This window comes from Callorhinchus milii, unplaced genomic scaffold (genome assembly GCF_018977255.1).
Source record: "Callorhinchus milii isolate IMCB2004 unplaced genomic scaffold, IMCB_Cmil_1.0 Scaffold4, whole genome shotgun sequence".
Classification (NCBI taxonomy): domain Eukaryota; kingdom Metazoa; phylum Chordata; class Chondrichthyes; order Chimaeriformes; family Callorhinchidae; genus Callorhinchus; species Callorhinchus milii.
In genome coordinates this window covers 63,736,000-63,763,081 of record NW_024704745.1, presented here as the reverse complement: position 1 = coordinate 63,763,081, position 27,082 = coordinate 63,736,000, and the positions used below count along the sequence as shown (strand labels likewise).

General features: G+C 41.2%; 1 protein-coding gene across 1 annotated transcript in view; it reads right to left on the bottom strand.

Moving 5' to 3' along the window:
• The window catches only part of LOC103185779 (cytoplasmic dynein 2 heavy chain 1), a 311,776-nt gene that overhangs the window by 232,207 nt on the left and 52,487 nt on the right, over nt 1-27,082 (bottom strand). The window contains exons 40-48 of the mRNA XM_042334736.1: nt 25,154-25,361; nt 20,607-20,736; nt 19,485-19,640; nt 18,887-19,146; nt 11,850-12,096; nt 10,943-11,094; nt 6,639-6,783; nt 5,724-5,826; nt 816-983 (exon numbers count right to left, since the gene is read on the bottom strand). Of these exons, the coding sequence (XP_042190670.1) occupies nt 816-983; nt 5,724-5,826; nt 6,639-6,783; nt 10,943-11,094; nt 11,850-12,096; nt 18,887-19,146; nt 19,485-19,640; nt 20,607-20,736; nt 25,154-25,361 (1,569 nt within the window). The remainder of the gene's footprint in view (nt 1-815; nt 984-5,723; nt 5,827-6,638; nt 6,784-10,942; nt 11,095-11,849; nt 12,097-18,886; nt 19,147-19,484; nt 19,641-20,606; nt 20,737-25,153; nt 25,362-27,082) is intronic.

The following is a 27,082-nucleotide window of genomic DNA, read 5'->3' as shown; positions in this document are numbered from 1 at the left end:
GTGCACAGCAGTGTACCCTACCAAAGGTCCCCAAATTGACTTAAACTAAGCTTTATTCGTTTAAATGTTAGCCAACCACCTAGATGTATCATGCAAGATAATTTTCCAGCATTTTAGATGTCTGCAATGATTAAAGTAAAACTGAAAGTGTTTCTGTTTCCTGGACTATAAAGGAATTCAACACACTGATCAATACTCATGTCTGCTAAAATGTAGACGCAACTGGTTGAAGCACCACTGCTCTGAAAAAGTCTGATAACAATGCATGCGTTCAAATCAATTGTAGCATCACTTCGGGTGACCAAAGCTCAATTCTTAATGAAACAAGTGATAATAACAAGTCAATGAACTGAAGAAACTTAAGTCCAGGAAAATAGTTTTCACAGAGTGTGGGTTTAAAGGACAAAACTTTAATATGCCATCTCACTCAGTCAAAGAGTCTTTTCCTCAGTGAGGTGCACTATTGCAGATAAGGGAAGAATAAGAATAGAGGAGGAAATCCAGAAAATTCAGTCCGTGAACCTATTGAAAGCGAGTGATGAACAAAATTAGGAAGCATAAAAATTACAACTATAGTACTGTTGGTGCAGCTAAATACATATCGAAAGCAAAGGCCAGTTAAACTCTATTCATCCCAATCCCATGATAGAAACTTCTTATTTGTTTTCATGTGCCACAGTAAACAGAAAGAATTTCTGGTTATTATAAAATAGTTGGTAATCCACCTAATTCCTCATTTTCAAAATAGTTGGAGAATCAGGCTATTATTGTATTGGTTTTTACTGACGTTTTTCAAAAATCCCAAAAATAATTACCAGTCATGCTGTCCAGAACATCTGATCCCCAATCTCCTCGGATGACTGATATTAAAATGTTGTCGAATGCGTTTATATTCTTCGATCCCACTATACGGTCACGGAATAATCGATGTGCTTCATAAGCAACAACTTCAAGAACATGATCCACTGTGTGTTGTGATGAGCCTGGAAAATTTTTTCAAACATCTTTTGAGTGTGAGGTGTCGATGAAACAAATCTAAAATAAGCTTATTCATGTAGTATATTTTGCTTAGAAAAATACAAAAGGATACGTACCACATTCATAACATCAGAATGAATGAGAAAGGGAAAAAAACCTTTGTCGTTATATCAGTGAAATAATTACATTTTCAAAACTGCATGCAAAGTAGCAAACTCGAACAAAATATGAAATTAGATAATCTTAAATGATAGAAATGTATGACATAGCAATTTTTAAATGGTCAAATTAAGCTAGTTAATCTGTCGGACAAAATGAAGGTCATCTTAAGTATAGGGATCACAAAACACATGAGAAATGAAGATTTTATAAATTATATAGAATAATAATAATCCTTGCATTTAATATAGTGCCTCATCACACCTGCGAGACGTCTAAAACGTTTCACAGAAAATACTGTAAAGTGACTGTATATTTTGTGGGTGAAACAGGATATTTGAAAGAATAAACAAAAGAGATTTTTCACAGGAATGGAGATAGAAAAACAACAAACACATAAGGAGGGGCAAAACAACAGACAGTGAAGAAACAAAAACAGTGAAGACAAAGGAAAAATACCACAACAAAAATACAAAGTAAAGGAAAACCACCAAGTAACAAAAGAAAATAAATGGGCAAAATTAAATTTAAGTAAAAATAAGCAAAGAAATGAACAGTAAATAATATAAATGTTGTATCAGTATCTATGATCAATATTTTTCTTGTGTACACCAAATAAAATTGATCATATTTTCATAATTTCCTAAGCATGTTTGTAAATATATATATTAAAAATATACAGGAAACCCCAAAAAGATAGATACAAATCTAATCATAATACTGTATAGGTACTGATTTGGTGGATGCCATGTTAGCATTTTAAAACTTTTATCACATTTCATTGAAGAGCCTTCGGATGTCAAATGGGCAACTAGTAACTATCTGGCTCCAAGGTCACGTTTGCCAACGGAATTTCAGAACCCACCTTCTGTGGTGGTCTCGGTAGTCCAGTTCTGGGGGCAGAGAGGAGACTCCTCAAACCTGCAAGCCAAAGCCCCAACAGGTAGGGTGGTCCTAGCTAGACAAGCAGCAGGAAAGCTTGCCAGTCAGTGCTCTCTATGGGAAGCTATGTGATTTTAGCTGGTTAGACTCCAGCAGTTACCCCAATGCACATCTGGAATACCCAAATCTTGGCTCTTGCCAACCTGTGCCTAATATTTTCCAGAATTAGGTAAGCAGGATGCATCCGTCCAGGGAAAGAGTGTGCATTCCATTCCATCAATGTATCGCTGGAATTGTCATGTATATCTGGAATGCATGGAACTCAGTCTGGTTTGGATACTCTTAAGCATGATGATAGGTTTCCATATATGTCAGACACCTGCTGACCAACAAAATCTCAAAGTTTTTTTTTTGAATCATAGTGCTTTTCAGGTCACAGTACCTATTAAACAATGGCACTGTCAATCCTTCTCGGATACATAAAGTATATCAGACTTTGTGCCACAATTTTTGTGGTCTCATTAAAATAGTTCCCCAGTCACTTTTATACTCTGGCTGGGATTATATGAAATGTGTTCTACTATCTGTGCTTTGCACCAATTATACATCACCAAGTGAAATTACAAGTTTTTTAATGGTGTTTGATCTTGTCAAATATCCAAACATTGTAATCTGCAAAATATATGGAAATTACACTGCAGAGCTAAATAAATTAAACATGTGAGAACTAATAAGCAACAACAAGAACCTGAAGGTGTCAAACTTTTCCATTAGCAATTCAAGTTACAATAATTAGAGCTGAAGAAACAAAACAGAATTTTATTTCAAATCTGAATCAAAATTTATAATTAGCATCTCAAGATACAAATCCTTTGTGAAATGTTTTCCTCTTTGCAATTAGATTCCAGACTCATGCTTACTGCTATCAAATGCAAACTACTATACAAAAAAAAGTACACCTTGAAAGGTAGAAAAATGCTACAATTGGGAGAATAAAGTTATTCTATATTTCAAAGACTGATCACAGATTTGCCTGAAATTCACACACGGGTTCACGGGTTGCATCAAATTGGCTATATAAAAAAACTGACTAAAATAGATTTTCAGTCTACAAAGCAAATTATCAGCAATGTTTCATTCAGTGAAATTCTTGCCAATTAAATGGCATACGTCAACAACAACAACAACTTGGATTAATATAGCGCCCTCCACGCCGGACGGCGTCTTAGAGGCTTTACAGTAACGGATCCCGGAGACAAGCCAGGGGGATGGGGAGGAAGGTGACCAAAGGCACAGTCGAAGAGAAAGGTCTTCAGCAGAGACCTGAAAATAGGAAGGGAGCGAGGCGAAGGGAGTGAGGAAGGGAATTCCAGAGATTCAGGGTATAGTGGCTGAAGGCACGGCCGCCGAGGGTGGAGTGGAGGACTCTCGGGATGAGGAGGAAGCCAGACCCGGAGGAACGAAGGAAGTTTTGAGGAGAGAGGTCAGAGAGGTAGGGGGGTGCAGAGGAGTGGAGGGATTTGAATACAAGGGTGAGGATCTTGAAGTCAATCCTCTCTGGGATAGGCACCCAGTGCAGTCTGGCAAGGACTGGGGTGATCGGGGAGCGGAGTTTGGTGCGGGTGAGAATGCGGGCGGCAGAGTTTTTAATGATCTGGATTTTATGGATGGTAGTGGATGGGAGATCGGTGAGGAGGGCGTTAGAATAGTCCAGCCGAGAGGTGAGATATTGGCGGAGGCGGAAGAAGGCGGTGCTGGTGAGGGACCAGATGTGGGGGAGGAAGGATAATTGGGGGTCGAACGTCCTTAATGCAGCATGATATTTTGCACCTTATGAATGCCAAATGCGCAGCACATTACCAATTTCTGTGAATCATCTGCCAGGGCTCCTACTATATGAAAAAGGTGGTCTTGTATTGCTGGCATTGCACATCGTAAATTCCATCCAAGCTTCCCTGAGGTATACAGGCAGCGTGGTAGTTGGATAAATTGGTTGAACAGTGGGAAACCTCAAAAAGCATGGCCGTATTTGTAACAGTTGTGATCTTCAGTTTGCTATTAAATCTGTAGTGGTGGAATACATGTGCCTGCATCACAGGCTAGAGAGAATGCACTTCTCCTCCTTCTGGACTCAGTACATGTGAAAAACATTAAGAGTTGAACTAGATGAGGCGAGGCATAACGGAAGTGTTCACCAAAACGTCAGAGAGATCTATGGTTGGGCTGTCAGTCTTGTGCAATGTCATGACCCTTGTGACTCAAGATGAACCACAAAGCATTTCAGTGTTTGCACGAAGAACACAAAAGGACCACAGTTGCACATTAATATTTAAAATGTTCTCAAAGATTTTCAGTGATACAGCTTTAAAAAGCACTTATTCTGCGGGCAGACATCTCTCCCAATCAGTGTGCAGAAAATGATCATAAAATGATCCCTTGTACTAGACATTCAAATATTCAAAACATATTTTTGAGGCATGTGTTGAGCCATAGGACAAGCACTGCCTTGTCTGTTGGTAACCTAATACAAATCATCTTGCTGTGTTCTCAGCAAGCACCAGAATCAATTTCATGAGGCATCTGTTGCTACTAGTTATTCTTTTGCCCCCTGTTAAGATTCTATCTGATATCCAAAACTGTGTAAATTGAAACAGGATATGGTAGAGGACACAGGAACATTGGAAAGAAAGTGTACAGAGGCAAGACTCCTTTAAGTAGTGCAACACATAGTCTGATCTTTATAAACCTACCATTTTACCTGGCCCAGGATTTGTATATCTTAATTTATCAAGTATCTCATCTCAGTGACTTAAAAATTCTTCACGATATTGGGTATTCTATAGAAATTATTACTATTATCTTCCGCTATTATGCTTTCAACATGTGGAGTCCTGTAGCTCAGTGGTTAGAGCACTCGCTTTGCAAGCGAGAGACCCGAGTTCAATTCCCGGCAAGTTTCCTTACTCCACACGCCTAATAATAATCCCTCCAAAACAAAAAACAATAATAAATTGGTCATTTTCAATCTACGACTGTTTGTGGGACATTGCTGTGCGCAATTGGCTGCCGCGTTCGCCCACAAATATACAGTCAATTCACTTTACAGTGTGTTCTGTGAAGCGCTTTGGGACGTCCTCCCGACGTGAAAGCGCTATATCAAATGCAAGGATTATTATTATTTTTATAACAGCTATGAATGAGCTGATTCACAACTAAATAATAAATAATAATCCTTGCATTTGATATAGTGCTTTTCACATCTTCTATAAGTCTCAAAGTGCTTCACAGAATATACTGTAAAGTGAATTGACTGTAAATTTGTGGGCAAAACGCAGCAGCCAATTGCACACTGCAATGTCCCACAGACAGTCGTGGATTGAGTGACCAAATTATTATTTTTTTAAGTATTATTATCCCCAGAAAAGCGGTCCACCAATCGACTAACAACTGGATTCATGCTTACTGTTAGGTAAACAGAAGCGTGTGGAGTAAGGAAACTTGCCCAACATTTCGCCCTGCCGGGAATCAAACCCAGATCACTCGATTGCGAGGCAAATGCTCTAACCATTGAGCTACAGGGCTCCGTACATAACAGTAACATGTTGCAATGATAAAATGTTAATCAACAAACAGATTTATTTCCTAAACATTTTTACATTATTTACAGTTATGAAATTCTATATTACAGGTGATAAAAATCTTACCTCCTTCAAGGTCATATCTAAATAACCCAAGTACCCATTGAGTAAGAATGCAGGGAGTAAAGAGATAGTGACTATGATCATCCACTGTAAACTTTGCTCGGACCTAAGATGAATAGAAAATTGGTTTACCATTATTAGGCCACAACATAACAGAATGAAATGAGCAGGAAGAACAAAGTCAATTCTGAAGAGATGCAATATGAAAAAAATGAAATGGCAATAGTATAACTAATACCTTTCACCTAGCCAATATCTAAAAAAAAGTTAACTACAGAGAGATGGGAAAGTCAATGGCAGGGATATCAGGTCAACTGGGTGCTTGACACACATAGAAACCTATCATCAAGAGTGTCCAAATCAATCAGATTTTCAAGTATGTATACCACCAACGCACAGAAATTATCCTGTCTGGAATGTATTATGCACTCGCTCCCTGGAGAGATGCACTCTGCTTACTTAATACAAAAGTATCAGGCACAGGGTGGGTGAGAGACAAGGCTTGGTACACCAGAGTGTATTTGGAGTAATGCTGGTGTTTAACGAGATAACCTCCACTAAGAGCATTGTCTGGTAAGCTTCCCACTGTTTATCCAACTAGGACCAACCTGCCCATTAGGGCTTTGGCTTGCAAGGCTAACAGAAATCAAGTGGTAAAAATTCCTGCCCATGTTCTCTTCTTCAAAGTTCTGCTGATGAGCCAGTCTGTCAGGAACCAGACTGCGGAGTCTGTCACAGAGGGTTAACTCGATTCCGTTGCGAAGCTCATTAGCACAAGGAGGATAGTCACTAGTTCGGCCATTTGATTATCAATCCCATAATAAGGGCCTACTACCAATATCATAAATTTACCAATTGGCTGAGAATAACTTTAAAAATATCCTGAGATAATGACATGCAGAAAATTGTCAGCTATACCTGTTCGTAAACTTGCACCATTGATCCAGCCAGTTGGTGTATTCGTGCAGGAGCATTCCAGGCAGCGTGGTTCTTCAGATTTCTGTGCAATACAGGCTGTAGATAGGCACTGTAGATGGCCTGTAATTGGTCTCGATCAGGATAGCTGAAATTTTCAATATTTCAAACTTTTCTTTAAAATTAGTCACAGAAGCATATGGGTTATACCACTTTCTGTTACTGCAGGCAAATACAACAAAACCAATCTGCACGTTGGTATTAGGAACTCAAAGGATTCTAAATCCGTACTCTCAATGCTATGGAACATATTTTCGAAGATATCAACAACACAGCAATCAAAAGGAGATTAAAATTTCCCCAAACCAGTTATATGTGTTAAACGAAAAAGATAATTTTGTATTGAACATTTTTGATACAAATTCCTTTAATTTCATGTGCATGATTAAATTGGGGAATATTTCTCCTGAACAACATTGAAAAATACATGAATGCAAAAATTATTAGAATAAAAAATTGCCAAAAGTGAATTCTGCCAATATCAGAATGAAAACAAATTAGTGTGCAGCTGCAGATTGTGTATCGAAAATGAATGAATAGGTCAGAATTTGATTTTCATTCAGACACACACACATTATGCACGACTGCTGGAAGAAAGCAGGTGTGAATGCACTCAATAACAACAACTTGGATATATATAGAGGCCTCCATGCCGGATGGCATCTCAGAACGCTTCACAATAACGGATCCCGGGGCCGAGCCAGGGGGAAGGGGAGGAAGGTGACCAAAGGCGCGGTCGAAAAGGTCTTCAGCCGAGACCTGAAAATAGGAAGAGAGGGGGCGAGGCGAAGGAAGTGAGGAAGGGAGTTCCAGAGCCTCAGGCCGTAGTGGCTGAAGGCACGGCCGCCGATGGTGAAGTGGAGGACTCGGGGGACAAGGAGGAGGCCAGATCCAGTGGAGCGAAGGCAACGGGCACAGTTGAATAGAGAGGAGGTCAGAGAGATAGAGGGGTGCAGAGGAGTGGAGGGATTTGAAGACAGGGTGAGGATCTTGAAGTTGATTCTCTCTGGGACAGGCAGCCAGTGCAGTCTGGCAAGGACTGGGGTAATCGGGGAGCGGACTTTGTTGTGAGTAAGAATGCGGGCGGCAAAGTTTTGGATGACCTGGATTTTATGGATGGTAGTGGAGGGGAGATGAGCGAGGAGGGCATTTGAATAGTCCAGCCGAGAGGTGACAAAGGCATGGACCAGGGTTTCAGCAGCTTTTGGAATGAGGTATTGGCGGAGATGGGCGATGCGTCGGAGGTGGAAGAAAGCAGTGATGGTGAGGGACCGGATGTGGGGAAGGAAGTATAATTGTGGATTGAACCTGACATCCAGGTTGCATACTAGTTCGGAGACTTTTAGGAGGAGGTCGGGTAGGTGGAGGAGATGAGAACCATGTGATTTTAGACGTTGACGAGAGCCAAAGAGTATGGCTTGTCAACATTCAGCTGAAGGAAATTCACATTCATCCAGTTCCTGAGGTCTGACAGGCAGGCTGACAGATCATCAGGAGACTGGGGTCGCAAAGTGAGGTGAAAAAATAGAGTTGGGTGTCGTTCGCAAACATGTGGAAGTGTATCCCATGTCTGTGGATGACATCCCCAAGAGGAAGCATATAGATCAGAAAGAGGAGGGGGCCGAGGATGGATCCTTGGGGTACCCCACAGGTAACCAGGTGAGAATGGGAGGACAAGCCTTTTGTGCAGCTGTACTACTGGCGGTTTGTGAGGTAGGACTCGAACCAGGCAAGTGCGGTCCTACTGAGGTGGATGACGGAGAAAAGAGGTGGAGGAGGATGGCGTGATCGACTGTGTCGAAAGCGGCAGAGAGGTCCAGGAGGACAAGGAGGCAGAGGGAGCCCTGGTCACAGATAGAGAGGATGTCATTTGAGATTTTCACAAGCGCAGTCTCTGTATTGTGGGCAGGGCGGAAACCAGACTGGAGGGGTTCGAAGAGGGAGTGGGAGGAGAGATGTGCGCAGAGTTGATTGGCAACAATGCGTTCTAGGATTTTTGCGAGGAAGGGCAGGTTTGAAATAGGCCGGTAGTGGCTGGGGTTTGAGGCATCTAGGGAAGATTTTTTGAGGAGAGGGGTGATGACATCAGTTTTGAGGGGGACAGGGAATGATCCAGAGGAGAGGGACTGGTTGATGACATCAGCTAGTAGTGGGAAGAGGAGGGGGAGCTGGGTGACCAGCAAGTTGGTGGGGAGGCAGCAGGTGGTGGATTTCATTGAGGTGATGATGGGTGAGAGGGAGGAAGGAGAGATGGGGAGGAAGGAATTAGGATGGGGGTCGTGGTAGGAGCTGATGATGGGGAGAGTGAGGGGGATGGAGAGGGGCTGGTGGTGGGTGACAAGAGTCAGGTGGATAAGGCTGCCTGATGGATGTTATGTATTTTGGATGAAAAGAAGTCTATGACCTCCTCGTACTTGGCATTGGATGGGAAGATTGAGGAGGCCTGAGGGGGGGGCACGGAGAAGGTAGTGGGTGGTGGAAAAAGAACTTTGGGATTGTTTTTTTCCTCCAAGATGATGTTGGAGTAGAAGGCCATTTTTGCGCGGGTCAAAGAACGGCGGTAGCTGTGGAGATGCTCGAGCCACAGTTGGCGGTGAACTGTCAGGCCAGTTTTCTGCCATCTGCGCTCGAGCAGCCGGGTTTGGGTTTTTAGGGAGCGGAGATGATTGTTATACCAGGGGGATCGGGTGGGTTTGGAGATGGTCCTGGATTTCAGGGTAATGAGGGAGTTGAAGGTGGAGGAAAGGCAATCGTGGAGCAGCTGGACGGCTGCTTCAGGATCTCTGCAGGTGGAAGGCCAGAGGGATAGGTAGTAATCATTTTAGTAATCCAAAGAGATTGAGTCCTGCTGTACATGAAACACTTTGGAGGGAATTAAAAGAAAAGTCATACTTATCCTTTTAATTTGGAAACATTGCAACAAAATGATGTCACATTACCCACCACGTGAACAAATTTGCCTTGCAGCTTTGAACGTGATGTCAAAGACATTTTGAAATTTGAACTATTCTAAGATATTTCAATAGCAATAGATGGGAGATTCATAGACAAGCAGAGATTTATTTATTTTTCTGCTCTTCAGTAAGTCAACGGATGCAAATGGCCCCATGAGTAACATTGTGGCGAGCACCTCAAATATAAATCAACATCTAAATCCCAATAAACTTGTCAAATAGTAAGCAGATATTGAATAACTTTGGAATGAAACTCCTAAAAAAGTCTATCAAGGAAAGATTATTTGAATCATTATATACAAAACGTCAAAATATATTATGATGATTTATACTGCACGTTTCACAGCAAATCTACCACTATCTTGGCAGTAATTTGCCACAAAATGATAAGAGTAAATAGGGAGAAACTGTTTCCACTGGCAGGTGTGTCGGTAACCAGGAGACATCGATTCAAGATAATTGGCAAAAGAACCAGAGGAAAGATGAGGAGAAATTGTTTCACATAGCTGTTACGGTTTGGAATGCACTGCCTGAAAGGGCCGGGGAAACAATTCAAGAACGACTTTCAAAAGGGAATTGGAATTCAAATAGGTACTTGAAGAGGAAAAAATTACAAATATGGGTAAAGAGAGGGGGAGTGAGACTGATAGGGTAGCTCTTCCACAGGCACGATGGGTCAAATGGCATCCTTCTGTGCTATAAAATTCTATGATTATATCTTGAATAGATTTATAACACAATCACTGTGGCAACCATCTCCGTTTAAAAATGGACTAACATCTGAAAGGAGCATGCAGTACTCAGATCCACAGAGCTAAATATGTTAAACTACAACTTGCATTTATTTATTTTGGTTATGTTGCTCTATGGATAGAAATATAAATTTTACAAGTAGATAGCAGAAAGCAACAACGGCTTGACAGAACACCATGCTTTAACTGATGACACGATGGAAATTATTCACACAACAAACTAGTTAACTGACATAGAAATTGAAGGATGCAGTCATCCAATTGTGTCAAATACAAGGGAAAAGATAATTATCTGATTAATATCAACCGCACAAGAAGAAAAGATGAAACAGTATAAGGTAGTGAGAGATTGCATGGATCATTGCATCTGTATGAAGAGGATACTTTCAAGCTTATGAAATGCAATTGAAACTTTCCTTTTACTGGTAATCTACCTGATCCATTGTGAATTAAAGCACTATGTAGCATTGCTTTCATTCAACATGTAAACTTCATTTAATCACTTAAATCAATAGAAGTTTAAATAACAGAAACTACTCACCTTATTGTACAGATGCGGACAACAGATGTAAACCTTGTTGTTAATGTATGTCGGCCCATGGTACCACCTACTGACATGGAGGCCACAATTTGAATATTTTCAAATCCAACCCACTCCAAGTTTTCATCATAAAAGCCGTGGTAGGTCAGTGCCTTTGGAATAATTATTAAAAAAAGGAGTTAGGTGACTACAAGCAAGCAAAGTAAGAAACATCACTGAATCACTTTCTACCTTAACCCGCAATACACATATGTATAGCGAGGTTCAATATAGGTCTATGCACGTGAGGAACCTTATTATTAATAGCACTGATTCCAAAATAAATACTGAACTAAAAATATTGGATATTTTGCCAATTTTATGTGTATAACATTCTAACATACTTGTGCTCCCCAACAAAATAAACAAGGCTGGCACCACATGTTCATATTCTTTCCCCAAACCGAAAAGCTTCCAAATCCAGCAATAAAAGTTGGTCAAAGTGCAGGACAAAGATAATGGAGGCATTTTGCCTGCTGAGAACGAGAATCACAAATTGTGTGCAACGAGGCAGTATTTGTTAACCTGTCTGCCTTCTGTTCGTGATAACTGCATATGAAGTGAGGAACCTAAAAATGGGGCTCAAAATAAATGAAAGAGGGATAATAACATTACTTTATTTATAAATATAAAACATAATAATTTAATATAGTTCAGGATATGTCAGTACTTCCTCTAAAGGTCTCTGGTGATCAGCCATTTCACAGAAAGCTACATAACAGCTAAACAACAGCAAAAGTCAACAAAACCAAAAATGAATGCTACATGAAGGGCGCTATATAAAATGCAAGTTGTTGTTGTATTCAGCTGACTCTCTAACTTAAATCCCCTATAAAATCTATCATCATATTTAAAACAGTTTTCTGACCTGCTGTAAAAAAGAAACAAGGCTACTGGTTCCCCACTTGTCAGGTTTGGGTAAGTTGATGTCTTTCAAATATAGTACCAAACGTTCACAATCTTTGGGTCTGTACACACGGCCGGTGTTGGAACTGATCACCATGCAAGTCTGGGTCAACTTCTGCAGAATATGCCGAGGTGAGGTCTGTGCACTGCAATGGACTGTCGCAATCTGAGTAGACCGGAGCTGAGAGAATGCGTAACGAAGCAGCATCCTGAAATAAATCAACAATAAATCAGAAATGTCTATTAAGATAAAATTGCATTTCCCTACTACTAAAGGAAAAACATTAAATATGTTGATTTTCATCAAAACAATAAAACTGATAATCTAGTGACATTAGCAACAGGCCACCAATGTAAATACTTGAGTGGGTTTACAAGTGAAATTGTCCAAATTTCAAGACCAAAATCAAAAACTTTCATTCAGATTTTATTATTGTCACTTTCACCTTGCTAGGGAAAAAAACATTAAGATGGAACTGGCAATAATCTACTCCAATCTGACAGTTTTCCTTGCAAAAACTATTGTTCAGGCACTTATTGTAGTCCTGTATAAAGCATTTAAGCCATTTTTAGGTGCAGTAATCATATTTCAAATGGTTATTCCTTGTACTGCATTTAATTGATTGATTATCTAACCAAGCCAGAAAATCAGAGGTAACTGTTAATTTAAGAAAATTCTGATCACCACAAAGATAATCTTGCACTCTGTAAGATCACTTCTCAGATGATCATCTGAAAATCCATAATTAGAGGACGTCTCACAGTTCTCCACACGGCTGGGGGGAAAGGGGGAGCTGAGGAGAGGGAGAAGGAATGGTGACTGAACGTTGGGATAAAATGAAAGATCTTCAGACAAGATATAAAGGGGGGGAGGGAGGGAGTGAGGCTGAGGGACTCCAGGATAGAGTTCCAGAGAAAGGAGGCAGAATGGTTGAAAGCTTACCCAACGATGGTGACAAAGGCTGGTGTTAGCTGAGGGAAGGAGTGGCCAAAATGAAAGGGTTGCAAGAGGTCACAGAATTAGGGAGGCATCAAGACTTGGACAAATTGAACGTGATGACAATGACCTTGAATTTGACCTGCTACAGGAATAGACCTGATGGACCTGAACGAGAATGATGGCGATGGTCTCAATGAACCTGAAGAGGAAGAGGACATGGACTGCAGAATTCTCAATTTAGGAATGGCTTCCTGCAGTTGACTTAAATGTTAAAACATATGCCTTGGCATAAAATATCACCAAAGATACACCTTGGCGTAAAATAGTGTGCATATATTGCATAATTCAGAAACAACTGAACAAAACATTTAAATGGATGAAAATGTGCAGAATCATTCAGAAATGTTTTTATTTTTTCTTCTAGCAAGAACAGAGTACAACAACTTGCATTTATATAGTGCCCCTCACGCAGGGTAACATTCCAGAGCACTTGGATAGTGACTGATAGCAACAAATTGGGAAAAATAAAGATACATAACAAAAATGCTGTTTACTGGTGATAGCTGAAAGGGTCTTGAAGGGACAGATGTTTTTTTAATGCCTATCTGGATTGGATATTTTACTGTGCCAAATCAATTTATTCTGTTAAGTGAATGAAAGTACAAGATCACAGAAAAACATATCTGAGAGAATAACTATGCATTTTAGGAAAAGGGAAAAGTCTTTAAAAGGAACACTCCAGGATCAATAAAATAGAGAGAAATGGTAATAAAGGAAAATTAAGTATGGAAACATTTGCATAATTGGTAAGATTGGAATAAATAATGAAACTAACATTTTTAGGTCAACAAACCACTGTACTTTGGTCATGCAGTTGGCATTTATGGTATGATCAACCTAATGAATAACTTATATTTCAAAAACAGTGTTTAATTTCATTTTAATTTATGTGGAATTTAGTTGGCAGTTCAGCAACCAACTTTGCATAATTGCCCTTCCTTCTAATCACCATAATTTATTAAAACAGACTTCCATATAATATTAAGATACTATCAAAGATTTATAGACATAGGTCATAGTTGTTGATTTCCTGGGGAAAGTCGTTTAATTAGCATATTTTGCATGAATCAATTGGGTTTAATCACTGTAAATTAATATATTCTCGCTTTTAGCAGAACAAATGGGAAAACCTCTGAGCTCCATAAAAGAAGAGTGTTTTTGAGGAGTGGGAGAGCATGGCAAGAATGGGATCCTGGAAATATCAGCAAAATGAAAGAAGGGGCAAAATTGTACAATTGCGCTGCATCAACAAAAACAAATAATAATAATCCTTGCATTAGATATAGAGCTTTTTATGTCTTCTAGACGTCTCAAAGCGCTTCACAGAATATGCTGTAAAGTGAATTGACCGTATATTTGTGGGACAAACGCGGTAGCCAATTGCACACAGCAGTGTCCCACAAACAGTCGTGGATTGAAAATGACCAATTTATTATTGTTTTGTTTTGGAGGGATTATTAATAGGTGTGTAACTCCATGTCGGCAGTTTCAAATGTCCGGTCCAGATTATGGCTCAAAGAATCACCTTTTAATCTGAGAATAGCAAAAGCCACCTGCACATGCTATCCCCGATTACAGATTGATGACTAAGAAAAAAACCCAAAAACAAACCATTCTTGTAAGTAAAAGTTTGTGTCATATTGACATATCCGAGAAAACAATTGAAAGGTACACTCCAGTAGCAGACTGTCATTCAAGCATCATCATACGCAGAAGGGTCAGCACAACAACTGAACTATTTAAATAAAGCAATAAACAAGTAGAAACATTATTTTCCATCACGTGTTCTTTGCCTGCCACTAGAAATTGTGTGAACGGCTTGTATTTCTTGAGAATATACGTGTGCAGAAGAAAGAAGCATTTACACCTGTCAGACAATTTTAGAGTAATAGTGCACAACATGTTACTAATGAATTTCAGTGGATTAGAACAGTTCCAAGCTAAATTATCTCATTAATTATCCAACTGCATTTCTTAAAAGTGAGGATGCTACAATCCAAACCAATGACAGACAGCTACAGAATATAAATGAGATTTTAAAAAAATTGCAGGGGCTACAGGGAGCTTTGCACAAATTAGCTGCCACATTCTCCTACAAATATAGACACTTCACTCTATAGTAAATCTTGTGAAGCATTCTGAGAGGTCCTCCTGACGTAAAAGGCATGATATCAAATGCAAGAATTATTATTTACAAAGGCTTTACAATGGCAACAGGAAATCAAGATGAATTCCTTAAATTCTGCCAATCAAACACTCGTTAGATTTCTGCAACTCCAGGTTCTCTTTGGCACTCAAACTTCCTCAAAATAAAGAAATTGGGATTAAAATAAAACAGAAAAAGGAGGCTTATGATAAATGTCAGGTCCAAAATACAGAAGGTAATCAAACAGAATATAGAAAGTACAGAGGAGAACTGAAAAGGAAATAAGAGGGGCAAAGACATTGTATGAGAAAAGATTAGTGGTAACATAAAAGGGAACCCTAAGGTATTTTATAAGCGTATAAAGAATAAAAGGTTAGTCAAAGGTAGAGTGGGTCCAATCAGGGACCAAAGAGGAAATCTTCTTGTGGAAGCAGAGGGCATGGCTGACGTACTGAATGAGTACTTTGCATCTGTCTTCACAAAAGAAGAGGATGCAGCCATCGCCACAGTATCGGAGGAGAGAGGGTAGAGAAATTGGATAGGATAAGAATAAACAGAGAGAAGGTACCAGAAAGGTTGACGGTTCTCAAGGTAGACAAGTCAACCGGTCCGGACGGAATGCATCTTAGGTTATTGAGGGAAGTAAGGGTGGAAATAGCGGCGGCTCTGGCCACAATCTTTCAATCCCCCTTGGACACCGAGGTGGTGCTAGAAGACTGGAAGGTTGCAAATGTTACTCCCCTGTATAAAAAGCAGCAGAAAGATAAACCCGGGAATTACAGGCCAGTCAGCCTAATGTCAGTAGTGGGGAAACTTCTGGATACTATAATCTGGGACCAAATAAATTTTCACTTGGAAAAATGTGGGTTAATAAAGGATAACCAACACGGGTTTGTTAAAAGCAAATTGTGTCTAACAAACCTGATAAGAGTTTTTTGATGAACTAACAGAAAGAGTGGATGAAGGTAGTGCAGTTGATGTACTTTATATGGATTTTCAAAAGGCGTTTCATAAAGGGCCACATAAGAGACTTGTAAGCAAAATAGAAGCCCACATTATAAAAGGGACAGTGGCAGCATGGATACAGAACTGGCCGGGAGACAGAACAGAGAGTGGTGGTGAACGGTTATTTTTCTGACTGGAGGGAACTGTGCAGTGGTGTCCGCCAGGGGTCAGTATTGGAAACACTGCTGATTTGATCTATATAAATTGACCTGGACTTGTGTATAGAGAGCATAATTTCCAAGTTTACAGATGATACTAAGCTAGGAAAAGTAGTAAACAGGAGAATAGTAACAGACTGCAAGGGGACATAACTGCAAGGGGACAGACTGGAAAAATGGGCAGACACGTGGCAGATAAAGTCTAATGTGGAAAAATGCAAAGTGATGCATTTTGGGAGGAGAATGAGGAGAGGCAATATAAGCTGATGGTAGAATGTTAAAGGGGGTGAAGGAACAGAGAGACCTGGGGGTTCATATAAGTAAATCTTTGAAGGTGGCAGGACAGGCAGATAAAGCTGTAAAAAAAAGCATACGGGATACAACAACAACAATAAGAAAATTACATTTATAGAGCGCCTTTCACGTTGGGAGGACGTCTCAAAGCGCTGAACAGTCAGATGTCGGGGCTCAAGCATGGGGGAGATGTGGTGTAGGAGTGAGGGAAGGCAGAGAGGTGGGAGGGAGACCAAAGGCAGGTCGAAAAGAAGGGTCTTGAGACCAGCCTTGAAGGATGCAAGGGAGGAAGAGAGGTGAAGGGACCGTGCGATGGGAGTTCCAGAGTGTGGGGGCAGAGAGACTGAAAGCCCGGCCACCGATGGTAGGGTGGATCGTGCGGGAGACATGGAGCAGGCCGGAGCCTGATGAACGGAGAAAGCGGGCAGGTCGGTAGGGAGTCAGCAGGTCAGAGAGGTAGGTGGGGGCAAGGCCATGGATGGCCTTAAAGGTGAGGATGAGGATCTTGAAATGGATCCTCTGGGGGATGGAGAGCCAGTGGAGTCGGGCGAGGCTGGGAGTGATGGGGTCACGGAGCCTGGTGAGCGAGAGTACACGAGCTGCAGAGTTTTGGATGATCTGCAGCTTGTGAAGGGAAGAGTTGGGAAGGCCGATGAGGAGGGAGTTCCCGTAATCAAGACCTGAGGTGACGAATGCGTGGGTGAGGGTTTCGGCAGCCTGAGGGGTGAAGCAGTGGCGGAGTCTGGCAATGTTGCAGAGGTGGTGGTAGGCAGTGCCGGTCATGGAGCGGATGTGGGGGAGAAAGGACAGTTCAGGGTCAAACAAGACACCCAGGTTCCTGACTGGCTTAGTGAGGGTGAGTGTGCAACAGCGGAGGCCTGATGCTGCCAGCGCCTGAGGTGCGGAGGCGCTGGCGAGAGCCAATCAGGAGGGCCTCGGTCTTGCTGACGTTGAGTTGGAGAAAGTTGGCCTTCGTCCAGGACTTGATGTCGGACAGACAGTCGGTCAGGACCTCAGTAGTCCAGGAGTTTAGGGTGGAGGATACTAGGCTTTACAAATAGGGGCATAGAATACGAAAGTCAGGAAGTTATGATGAACCTTTATAAAACACTGGTTAGGCCTCAGCTAAGAGTACTGTGTTCAGTTCTGGGCCCACACTTTAGGAAGGAATGTCAAGGCATTGGAGAGGGTGCAAAGGAGATTTAACAGGAGGGTACCAGGAATGAGGGACTTCAGTTATCAGGAAAGGCTAGAGAAGCTGGGATTATTCTCCTTGGAGCAGTGAAGGTTAAGAGGAGACTTAATAGAAGTTTTCAAAATTATGAGGGGATTTGATAGAGTGAACAAGGAGAAACTATTTCCACTGATGGGTGGGTCGGTAACCTGAGGACACTGATTTAAAATAGTTGTTAAAAGAAACAGAGGGGAGGTGAGCAGAAATTTTTTCACACAGTGAGTTGTTTGGATCTGGAATGCATTGGTGGAAGCCGATTCGATAACAACTTTCAAGAGAAAAGTAGATAGTTATTTGGGGAGGACAAGTTTGCAGGACTATTGGGAGAGAGGGATTGGCTTGGATAGCTCTTTTCAAAGAGCCGGGACAGACATAATGGGCCGAATGGTCTCCCCTACCCTGTATAATTGTATGTGAACTGTGTTTTTCCTGTCTTCAAATATCTGCCCCTTTCACCAAAATATGATAAAAGGAAAGATCGTCAACCAATGCATGCAACATATATGTGTGCTAAATTATTTAAAGGCAATATTTATGCTTTTAATGTTAGCATGTTGCTATAAAATGATAGAAATGGACACTATCGTTACGTAGTTTGTGTCCAGTTCAGCCAGTTCAGTTCCATGAACCGTAAGACACCAATTTCAATTATTGAATTCAGGTTATTAGTTTCCAATGTACACAAATGAATTAAGATATTTGTTTTAATATCAATTTTGTCAATCTTTATCAAATCGAGATGGAATCAAGGCCAAATACAGGGGAACTCCGTTATAATGCCCTTCGATGCAAGTGCGTAAAGAACTCCACCATTTTGTGATGTCAGTGCATCCAAATCTAATTTTTGTAAGAGTAAGTTCAATTATGTATTGCAAGGCCAAAACGTCTTGTTAGGTAGCTGTCATGTAGCTGTCATCTGATTTTCTGTGCACATGCACAGTGTACCCAATGATAGCACTGATCAATTCACAAACTTGGAAGCACTGACATCTGAGTAGCTTTAGAACTGTAATACAATATGTAAGTGTTAGTGTCACAATGTTAGGTGAAAACCAAAAATGGCCAGTTCTGTAAGACTGTAAATTTCTTGAACTTCACAGCAGCCTAAAATTCAACAGGAAATTAATATACAGGTTAATCATTTTTTAAGATACAATCTTACCCTTTTCCACATCCTTCTGGTCCAACAAGTATAAATGGCTGTTTGTTGTTGGAATTTAGCCATGGTTTAAAATAATCTAGGCCTCTTTGCATATCGGGAGTTTGAATGACAGGAAGTTTTTGAGGACAACTGAAATCATCAGCAGTCAGATTCTCCGGTTTCTCCATCTGATATGCCATGAGTCGCCCAGTGCGTCGGTCATAATACGTATCGAGAGGCTGATGTGGATCTGGAGGAGATTCTCTTGCCCAGTTTAAAACCTGTTTAAAATAAAAGGTTTTCAACTTACTGATTGACACACATAGATATTCAATACATGAAATACAAGTCAGCATCGTTTTAAAGTTATTATTATAGGAATTGGCAAGATAGCACCATACGACTTAAGGATTATAATAAATTAATGAATCATTTGAGTGCGGCAGTGAACAAGTGTTAGGTGAGCATGCAACAACTTGCAGGGTAGCATCCCGCAGCACTTGAGTTAACTGTAGTTGTAACTGACTAATTAGAATGAAAGTAATCATTATAATTTTTCAAATTCCAATAAACAAAACTATTCTTTTAAACAGAGAGGTATTAGAATAAATTTCCATACCTCTTTACAAAATTCCTGTCGTGATTTCATGTTAACGTTGCCACCAAGACCCCTAATAAGACCAACAATGAACTGTCCACGATCCATACAGCCATAAAGATGAGACAAACCATTCAAAACCATTCCAACAAGGCTAGTTTCCACCACAAAGTCATTCTGAAAATAGAGCAGGAAAATTAATTTTGCAAATCAAAGACAATGGAGTCCTGTAGCTCAGTGGCTAGAGCAATCGCCTTGAAAGCGAGAGACCTGGATTCGATTTCCAGTAGGGCAAAACCTTGGGCACGTTTCCTTACTCCACACGCCTGATAATAATCCCTTCAGCAAAAAAAACAATAATAAATTGGTCACTTCAATCCACAACTGCTTGTGGGACACTGCTGTGCGCAATTGGCTGCCGCATTTCGCCCACAAATATACAGTTAATTCACTTTACAGTATATTCTGTGAAGCGCTTTGAGACGTCTAGAAGATGTGAAAAGTGCTATATCAAATGCAAGGATTATTATTTATTATTATAATGAAATAACTGGTATGTTTTTCATATGAGAAGTGGAAGGAAAATATTGAACTTTTTCTTAAACCCTTACACGTATTCAGTAGCTATTAATCTAGTTTCGAAATTCTCATTCTATGTTTAGCAATCGGGAAGTGCTTCAGGGTGACAATGGTCACCCACAATATCACCTCTTATCTTCTGAGAAACACAAGATTTATGCACCATAACTCACTTTAAAAGCTTGGCTGAGTTTAGAAACCCCAAATATACTTATGATCCAATAGAATGTGACTAAATCATCAGTTAGATAAATTGTACATCTGCTGCAACAGAATGAAGAATGGATGCAAACAAATCATTTCAAACTAAAACTTTTTAGCAACATGAAGAAGATACATTGTAAATTATTATCAATCTGATTGTTTTATAGGGGAACACAATTCACTTCGGATCATTGGGGGGCAGGTGGCATGTGGGAGTGGGAGACCGAAAAAGGAATAGAACAAAGGACGGGCGCACGGGCATCAACCAGATATCATACAATAACAGTGACAGTTCATGTATCTATGTACACAAATCGATTATACATCTTTTTTCAGGGGACGTTTGCCTATCAAACTCACCTGCTTCAATACCCAATTTAAACCCTTCTCAAAGTAGTCTCCTATCCAGCTTTCAAGATTGCTCCGACATTCATCTGGTTGATTTCGCAACCACGATTTGACCAAAGAATTCACATCTGTATCTTCATCACTAAGAAGACAAAGAATCAGAAAACGATACAGTTTTTCTGGCTTTATAAAATTAATTTGAGGTTTTATTCTGATTTGTATCGCCAAATTTACAACAGAATATTACATCAGTCATCTTAAATTTTGGGAAATCTGGTGTACAAATCACATAATTGAGTATTTATACATTTCTGAATTATAAATTATTTGTATACAATATTTATGAATTGTTTTTATTATTTATTTATAAAATGTATTTATTGCATAGTATTTTTGAAAATAAGTTGCAACATGAAGTGCAAAATATTCTTGAGCCATGGATGCGGCTAAAAAGAGGTTAATGCATGATACAGATTACTTTAATTTAGGTTCCAGTTTAGCTCAATTGATTGCACTATAGATTCTTGTCAGAAGATTGTGGATTTAAGTCCTGCATCAGGGTAAGTCCAGACAACAGTACACTGCAGTGTTGGCAGACCAATGAATTGTCAGAGGTGCCGTTCTTCAGATGAGACTTGTGTACTGGATCAATTGGACATTAAACAATACCTAATGCAATTTGGAAGGAGAAGGGGATTTCTACTGGTGTCCAGACCAATTGTTTCCCCAATGAAATTAGTCATTCATTTAATGACTGCAGTATAGTTTGGATACTCATGGTGATGGATTTTCGCATGTCAGTTGACCAAATTACAAAGCTAATACTGGCCTTGTTACTAGCTCCTTACCATTATTAATAATGGTCAAGAATATGTGTGAGGTGTTCCTATTGTGCTTTTAATACAAGATTTTTGGGTGAGGGATAATCAAGCAATGTTTTCATTTATTTCAGTGAAGCCACTTTCTGAAAATATTCTCAGCAGCCATCTCAAAGCAAATTTATATTTATCTCAATGCAATTCACAATGTGCACATAGATGAATAATCGGCGTTATTATCAATTGACCTTTTACTGGTTCAGTTGTTCGGTAACAATTGCTATGCCTTTCTTTCTATGCAATATAAAATTACTTTAAGAAACAATTTGTTTCTATTCAAGAAAATCCTTTTATCCTTTAAAAGGACAAAGGTGCAGAGATTAGAAACAAAAACAGAAGTCTCTGGGAACACTCAGCAGGTCAGGCAGCATCGATGGAGAAAGGAAAGTCAGTCAACGTTTCAGGTCCACAATCCTTCGTCAGAACTGAGGCATGTTAGGAGCGAGAGGCTTTAAAGGGCTAACAGAGAGGGGGGGGAGGCAGGGCAAGGAAGAAAAGGGAGAAAATGGGGTAGAAGACAGGGGATGATGGGTTAAAGAGGTGTTAATGATGCAAAACAAATGGGGGGGATTGCAACAAAATGGGAATAGAGGTGTTAATAATGCAAAACAAAGGGGGGGTGGAATTGCAACAAAACAACAACAACAAGATTTCATTTATAGAGCGCCTTTCACGTTGGGAGGACGTCCCAAGGCGCTGTACAGTTGGGTCAGGACCCGAGCAGGGGGGAAATGGTCAGGGTGAGGGGAGGGAGGGGAGCCAGCAAGGAGGGGGTAGAGAGTCGAGAGGGGAGCTGAAGACACGGTTGAAGAGAAAGGTCTTGAGACCGGCCTTGAAGGAGGAAAGGGAGGAGGCGGCGAAGGCACTAGGGGATGGAGTTCCAGAGCCTAAGGACTGAGAGGCTGAAGGCTCGGCCACCGATGGTAGGGCGGTTAGGACGGGGGATGTGGAGCAGACCGGAGCCAGAGGAACGGAGGGTAAGTAGGGGGATAGTAGGTCGGAGAGGTAGGAGGGAGCAAGGCCGTGAATGGCCTTGTAGGTGAGGATGAGTATCTTGAATTTGATCCTCTGGGGGGATGGGAAGCCAGTGGAGGCGAGCGAGGGTGGGAATGATGTGGTCCCGAAGCCTGGTGCGGGACAGTACATGAGCTGCAGAGTTCTGAATGACCTGCAGCTTGTGGATGGAGGTGCTGGGAAGGCCGGCGAGGAGAGAGTTCCCATAGTCCAGCCTTGAGGTGATAAAGGCGTGGACCAGAGTTTCAGCAGCGTGAGGGGTGAGGTAGTGCCGTAGTCTGGCGATATTCCGGAGGGGAAGAAAGGACAGCTCAAGGTCGAACAGGACACTGAGGTTTCTGACTGGCTTTGAGATGTGGAGAGTGCAGCCTTGGATGCTGATGCTGTCAGCGCCTGAGGTGCGGAGGCGCTGACGTGAGCCAATCAGGAGGGCCTCGGTTTTGCGCACGTTGAGCTGAAGAAAGTTGTCTCTCGTCCAGGACTCGATGTCATATAGGCAGCTGTCAGGACATCGGTGGTCGTGGAGTTGAGGGTAGAGGAGGAAAGGTAGAGTTGGGTGTCAGCCGCATACATGTGGAAGTTAACCCCATGTCTGCGGATGATGTCACCAAGGGGGAGCATATAGAGGGTGAAGAGGAGGGGACCGAGGACAGAGCCCTGAGGGACGCCGCACAAGACAGTGGAAGCAAAATGAAGATGGTGGGAGAGGTAGGACCTAAACCACTCAAGGACAGGGCCTTAAAGGTTGAGGTGGGAGGACAAGCGGGGGAGGAGGATAGAGTGGTCGACCGTATCAAATGCAGTCGAGGAGGACGAGGAGGCAGAGGGAGCCCTGGTCGCAGATGGTCAAGATGTCATTAGTGACCTTGACCAGGACGGTTTCTGTGCTATGGGCAGCACGGAAACCCGACTGAAGGAGTTCAAATAATGAATGGGTGGAGAGGAAAGAGTGCAGCTGGGAGGCGACAACTCTTTCAAGGACCTTGGACAGGAAGGTCCAAGGCAGATCAGTGAGAGAAAAGGTGTGTCTGTGACCCAGATGATGTGGTAATGGTCACAGAAGAGGGGGAGGGGAAGGTGAGCTGTTATGGTCTGAAAATGTTTACATCAATATTGAGGCCAGAGGGCTGTAAGGTCCCTAGCAGATAAATGAGGTGCTCTTCCTCGAGCTTGCACTATGGCTCATTGGAACAGCGTACAAGACCATGGATGGAGAAGTCAGAGTGTGAGTGGGAGGAGAGCTGAAGTGGCAAGAAACTGGAAGCTCAGGGTTGTGCTTGCGGACAGAACAGAGGTGTTCGGCAAATCGGTCACCCAATCTGCATTTGGTCTTCCCAGTGTGAAGGGGACTACATCATGAGCAGCGAATGCAGTAAACTACAATGGTGGCAGTACACGTAAATCGCTGTCTCACTTGAAAACTGCATTTCCCATTCACTGCAGTAAGCAGAGCCCTTGATCGTATCCACCCTATTTCCTGCACCTCTGCCCTCACCCCTTCCCCCTCTTCCCAGAACAGTGATAGGGTTCCCCAAGACCTCATCTTCCACCCCACCAGCCTCAACATCCAACAAATATCCACCCTATTTTGCTGCACCTCTGCCCTCACCCCTTCCCCCTCTTCCCAGAACAGTGATAGGATTCCCCTAGACCTCATCTTCCATCCCACCAGCCTCAACATCCAACAAATAATTCTCTGCCATTTCTAGCACCTCCAGCATGATCCAACCACCAAACATAACTTTCACTCCCCTCTTAGCATTCTGAAGGGACCGTTCCTCCCTCCATGACTCCCTGGTTCATTCCTCCATCACCACCAACAGTTGTTCCCCTCCCTCCGGCACCTTCCCATGCCAGCGCAGGAGATGCAATATCTGCCCTTTCACCTCCTCCCATATCACTGTCCAGGGCCCCAAACACAGTTTTCAAGTGAAACAGTGATTTACGTGTCCTACCACCAATGTAGTTTACTCCATTCGCTGCTCCAATGAGCCACAGCAGTTTTATGGCATGCATTACATTTGCCTTTGAGATGAAGCTGCTGATCCGCAATACTGAAAGCTAGTGTCAAGTTCCAATTCTGAAAAGGGATGTTAATTGAAATTATTCAAAATTATTGCTCTAATAAGTGGGAAGTTATACAGTTATCAATAAACTTCTGAACTCTGGTGATAAAAATATAAAAGTATGATTAATGTGACCAAAATTCAATGAAATCTGAATTGTTTGTTGTGGCAAAACTAAAAACTAATATCATAGAAGTTTTAGTTCACAATAAATAATGATTTACAACTAAACTAAATCTATATTGGAACAAGTGGTACTTTACAACCAGTTATAGTACTTACAACCCATGTTGTCATTTTCCACTTGCACTAATCGCACTGAACATCTACTTCTAAACAGCTTGTATATCGTTTTCATTTAAATGAATAATTAAGCTCAAGGAAAAGAAATGTCTGTTGAACTTGTTAATGTTCAATGTAATTTCACTATTTCTAAAGTTAGTTATGTGGAAAGTCAACAGACTTCATTGTAAAGTATCTTCAAGAAGTCACAAAGTCAGACATGCAAACAGAAATTTCTGATAATAGTTTCAGTTGTCTAGGTTTTAGTTTATAAAAATTTTAAAAAACTCAACTTGGTCAAAGCTATTAATGTCCTCACCTCAGGAAGATCATACCCATTCGGGATATAGTGGCAGGAGAAGCACAGCTGAGATCATGAGTTTCAAACACAAAGTTAACATTTGGTCCAAACTGAATCCTTTCTCCACTTGGCATGGTGAGCAATCGATTGTCATCTAGTACTGAGTTCAGAGACTCAATCCACTCAGGGTCAATATCCCCATCACAAATTATCCAGGAATGGATCTCTAACAAAACACATACAAAAGTACTCTTCAATGAATTGTTAAGCCACTACAACAGCTTGCATTTATATTTGCACATTTTTGCAGATTTATAATACTTGATTCAACCTATGAAGATCAGATTAATTTATTGTCATTACATTATTCAAAACAATGACACCATACATCCCTCGCCAGGCTCCACTGGTGTTCACCCTCACCTAAAATCCCTTCAAGCTCTAACACCTCCCTATCTCTGTGATGTTCTCCTACCCCACTCCACTGTTAGCCTCTTCTGCTCAGCTAACTGAGATTGCAGACTACAGGATCGCGAGAGATCAACATGGTATGTCGCCATACAGCCAACAATCAAAGAGATTTCACCAATCTCCTCTCAGAATGATAGAAACAATATAAGTAACACATAAGATAACAGTAATACAGACAAATGTAAAGCAGTGCACATTGGAAAAAAAAGTAAGCGTTTGTGTGTAAAAAAAAGGGTGTCTGATCGCAGAGTAGACAAAAAAGGATTTGGTTGTAACTACTGATCATTCACATAACATTTCAAAGTTCCTTTTGCTACAACATGTTATTTTCTCTGAAACAAAAGTCCCTGTCAGGGTCACTTAGTCCCACAAAGAGAGTTCATTGAAGACTTTGATAATGTCCAATTTGTGCTCATATTTTAATATAACATTTTACATTTATGTAGTAGCTTTCACATGCAGGTATATGAGAGTGAGGGCAAGAATCTTGAATTAAGTCCAGTGGGGCATGGGGAGCCAATAGAGCTGAGCAAAGATAGGGATTATGGACTCAGGGGCCTGGTGCAGGAGAGGACACCGGCTGCTGCAGGGTCCTGCATGGTCTGAGGAGCTGGCAGGTCTAGTGAGCAGAGAATTGTTATAATCAAACCTAGAGGTGATGAAGGCATGAATGAGAGTCTCAGCAGCCTGGGGGAGAGGTAGAGTCGGGAGACAAGTGATGTTGCAGAGATGAGGGAAATCAAGCGAAGGAGAGTGGTCGTGGGGTTTGAAGACAGTTGGAGGTCAAACAAGGTACCAATGTTTTGAACCACCTCTATGAAGCGGAGTGAGAATCCATGCAAGTCGATATAGTTGGTGCTTGAGGTGAGAAGACACTGACAGAAGCGCCTTAGTCTAGTTGACACTGAACTCAGAAAGTTAAAACTCTTCCAGGACTTGATGTCTGACAGCAATGGTCCTGTAATCGAGGGTAGAGGCAGAGAGACAGATTGGGCTCTGTGTACATGTGGAAATGGACTATTCCTAAAGTTGATATCATTAAAAGGGTCATATAGATGGTCAAAAGTAGAGGACCATGGAAAATGAATCTTGGTTATAGATGTAGGGAACGTTTATGGTGATGTTAATAGTATGGATGGAAGGTCTGGTCCCTTACTGTGTAAAGCACCATCATGATAATTGAAAAGACCATAAGGCTTTCAAATAAGTGAATATAAAAGTGTTCATTACAAATTAAATTCCATAAACTTTCTATTTCATTATCTAAAAAAAAATCCAATCACCATTTTTGTGATACATATACACAAGCAACCATGCAACCAGTGGGATATTTGCCCAAACAACCCCGCTTTAACTCTTTTGCCTCAAATGTTAAAACTGAAAGGCCAACCAATACATGTAAACAATCTCCCTACTCACCTGAACAGTCAAGAGGATAAGGGCTCAAGCCATTTCATGCCTGTCAAGTTTCCCTAC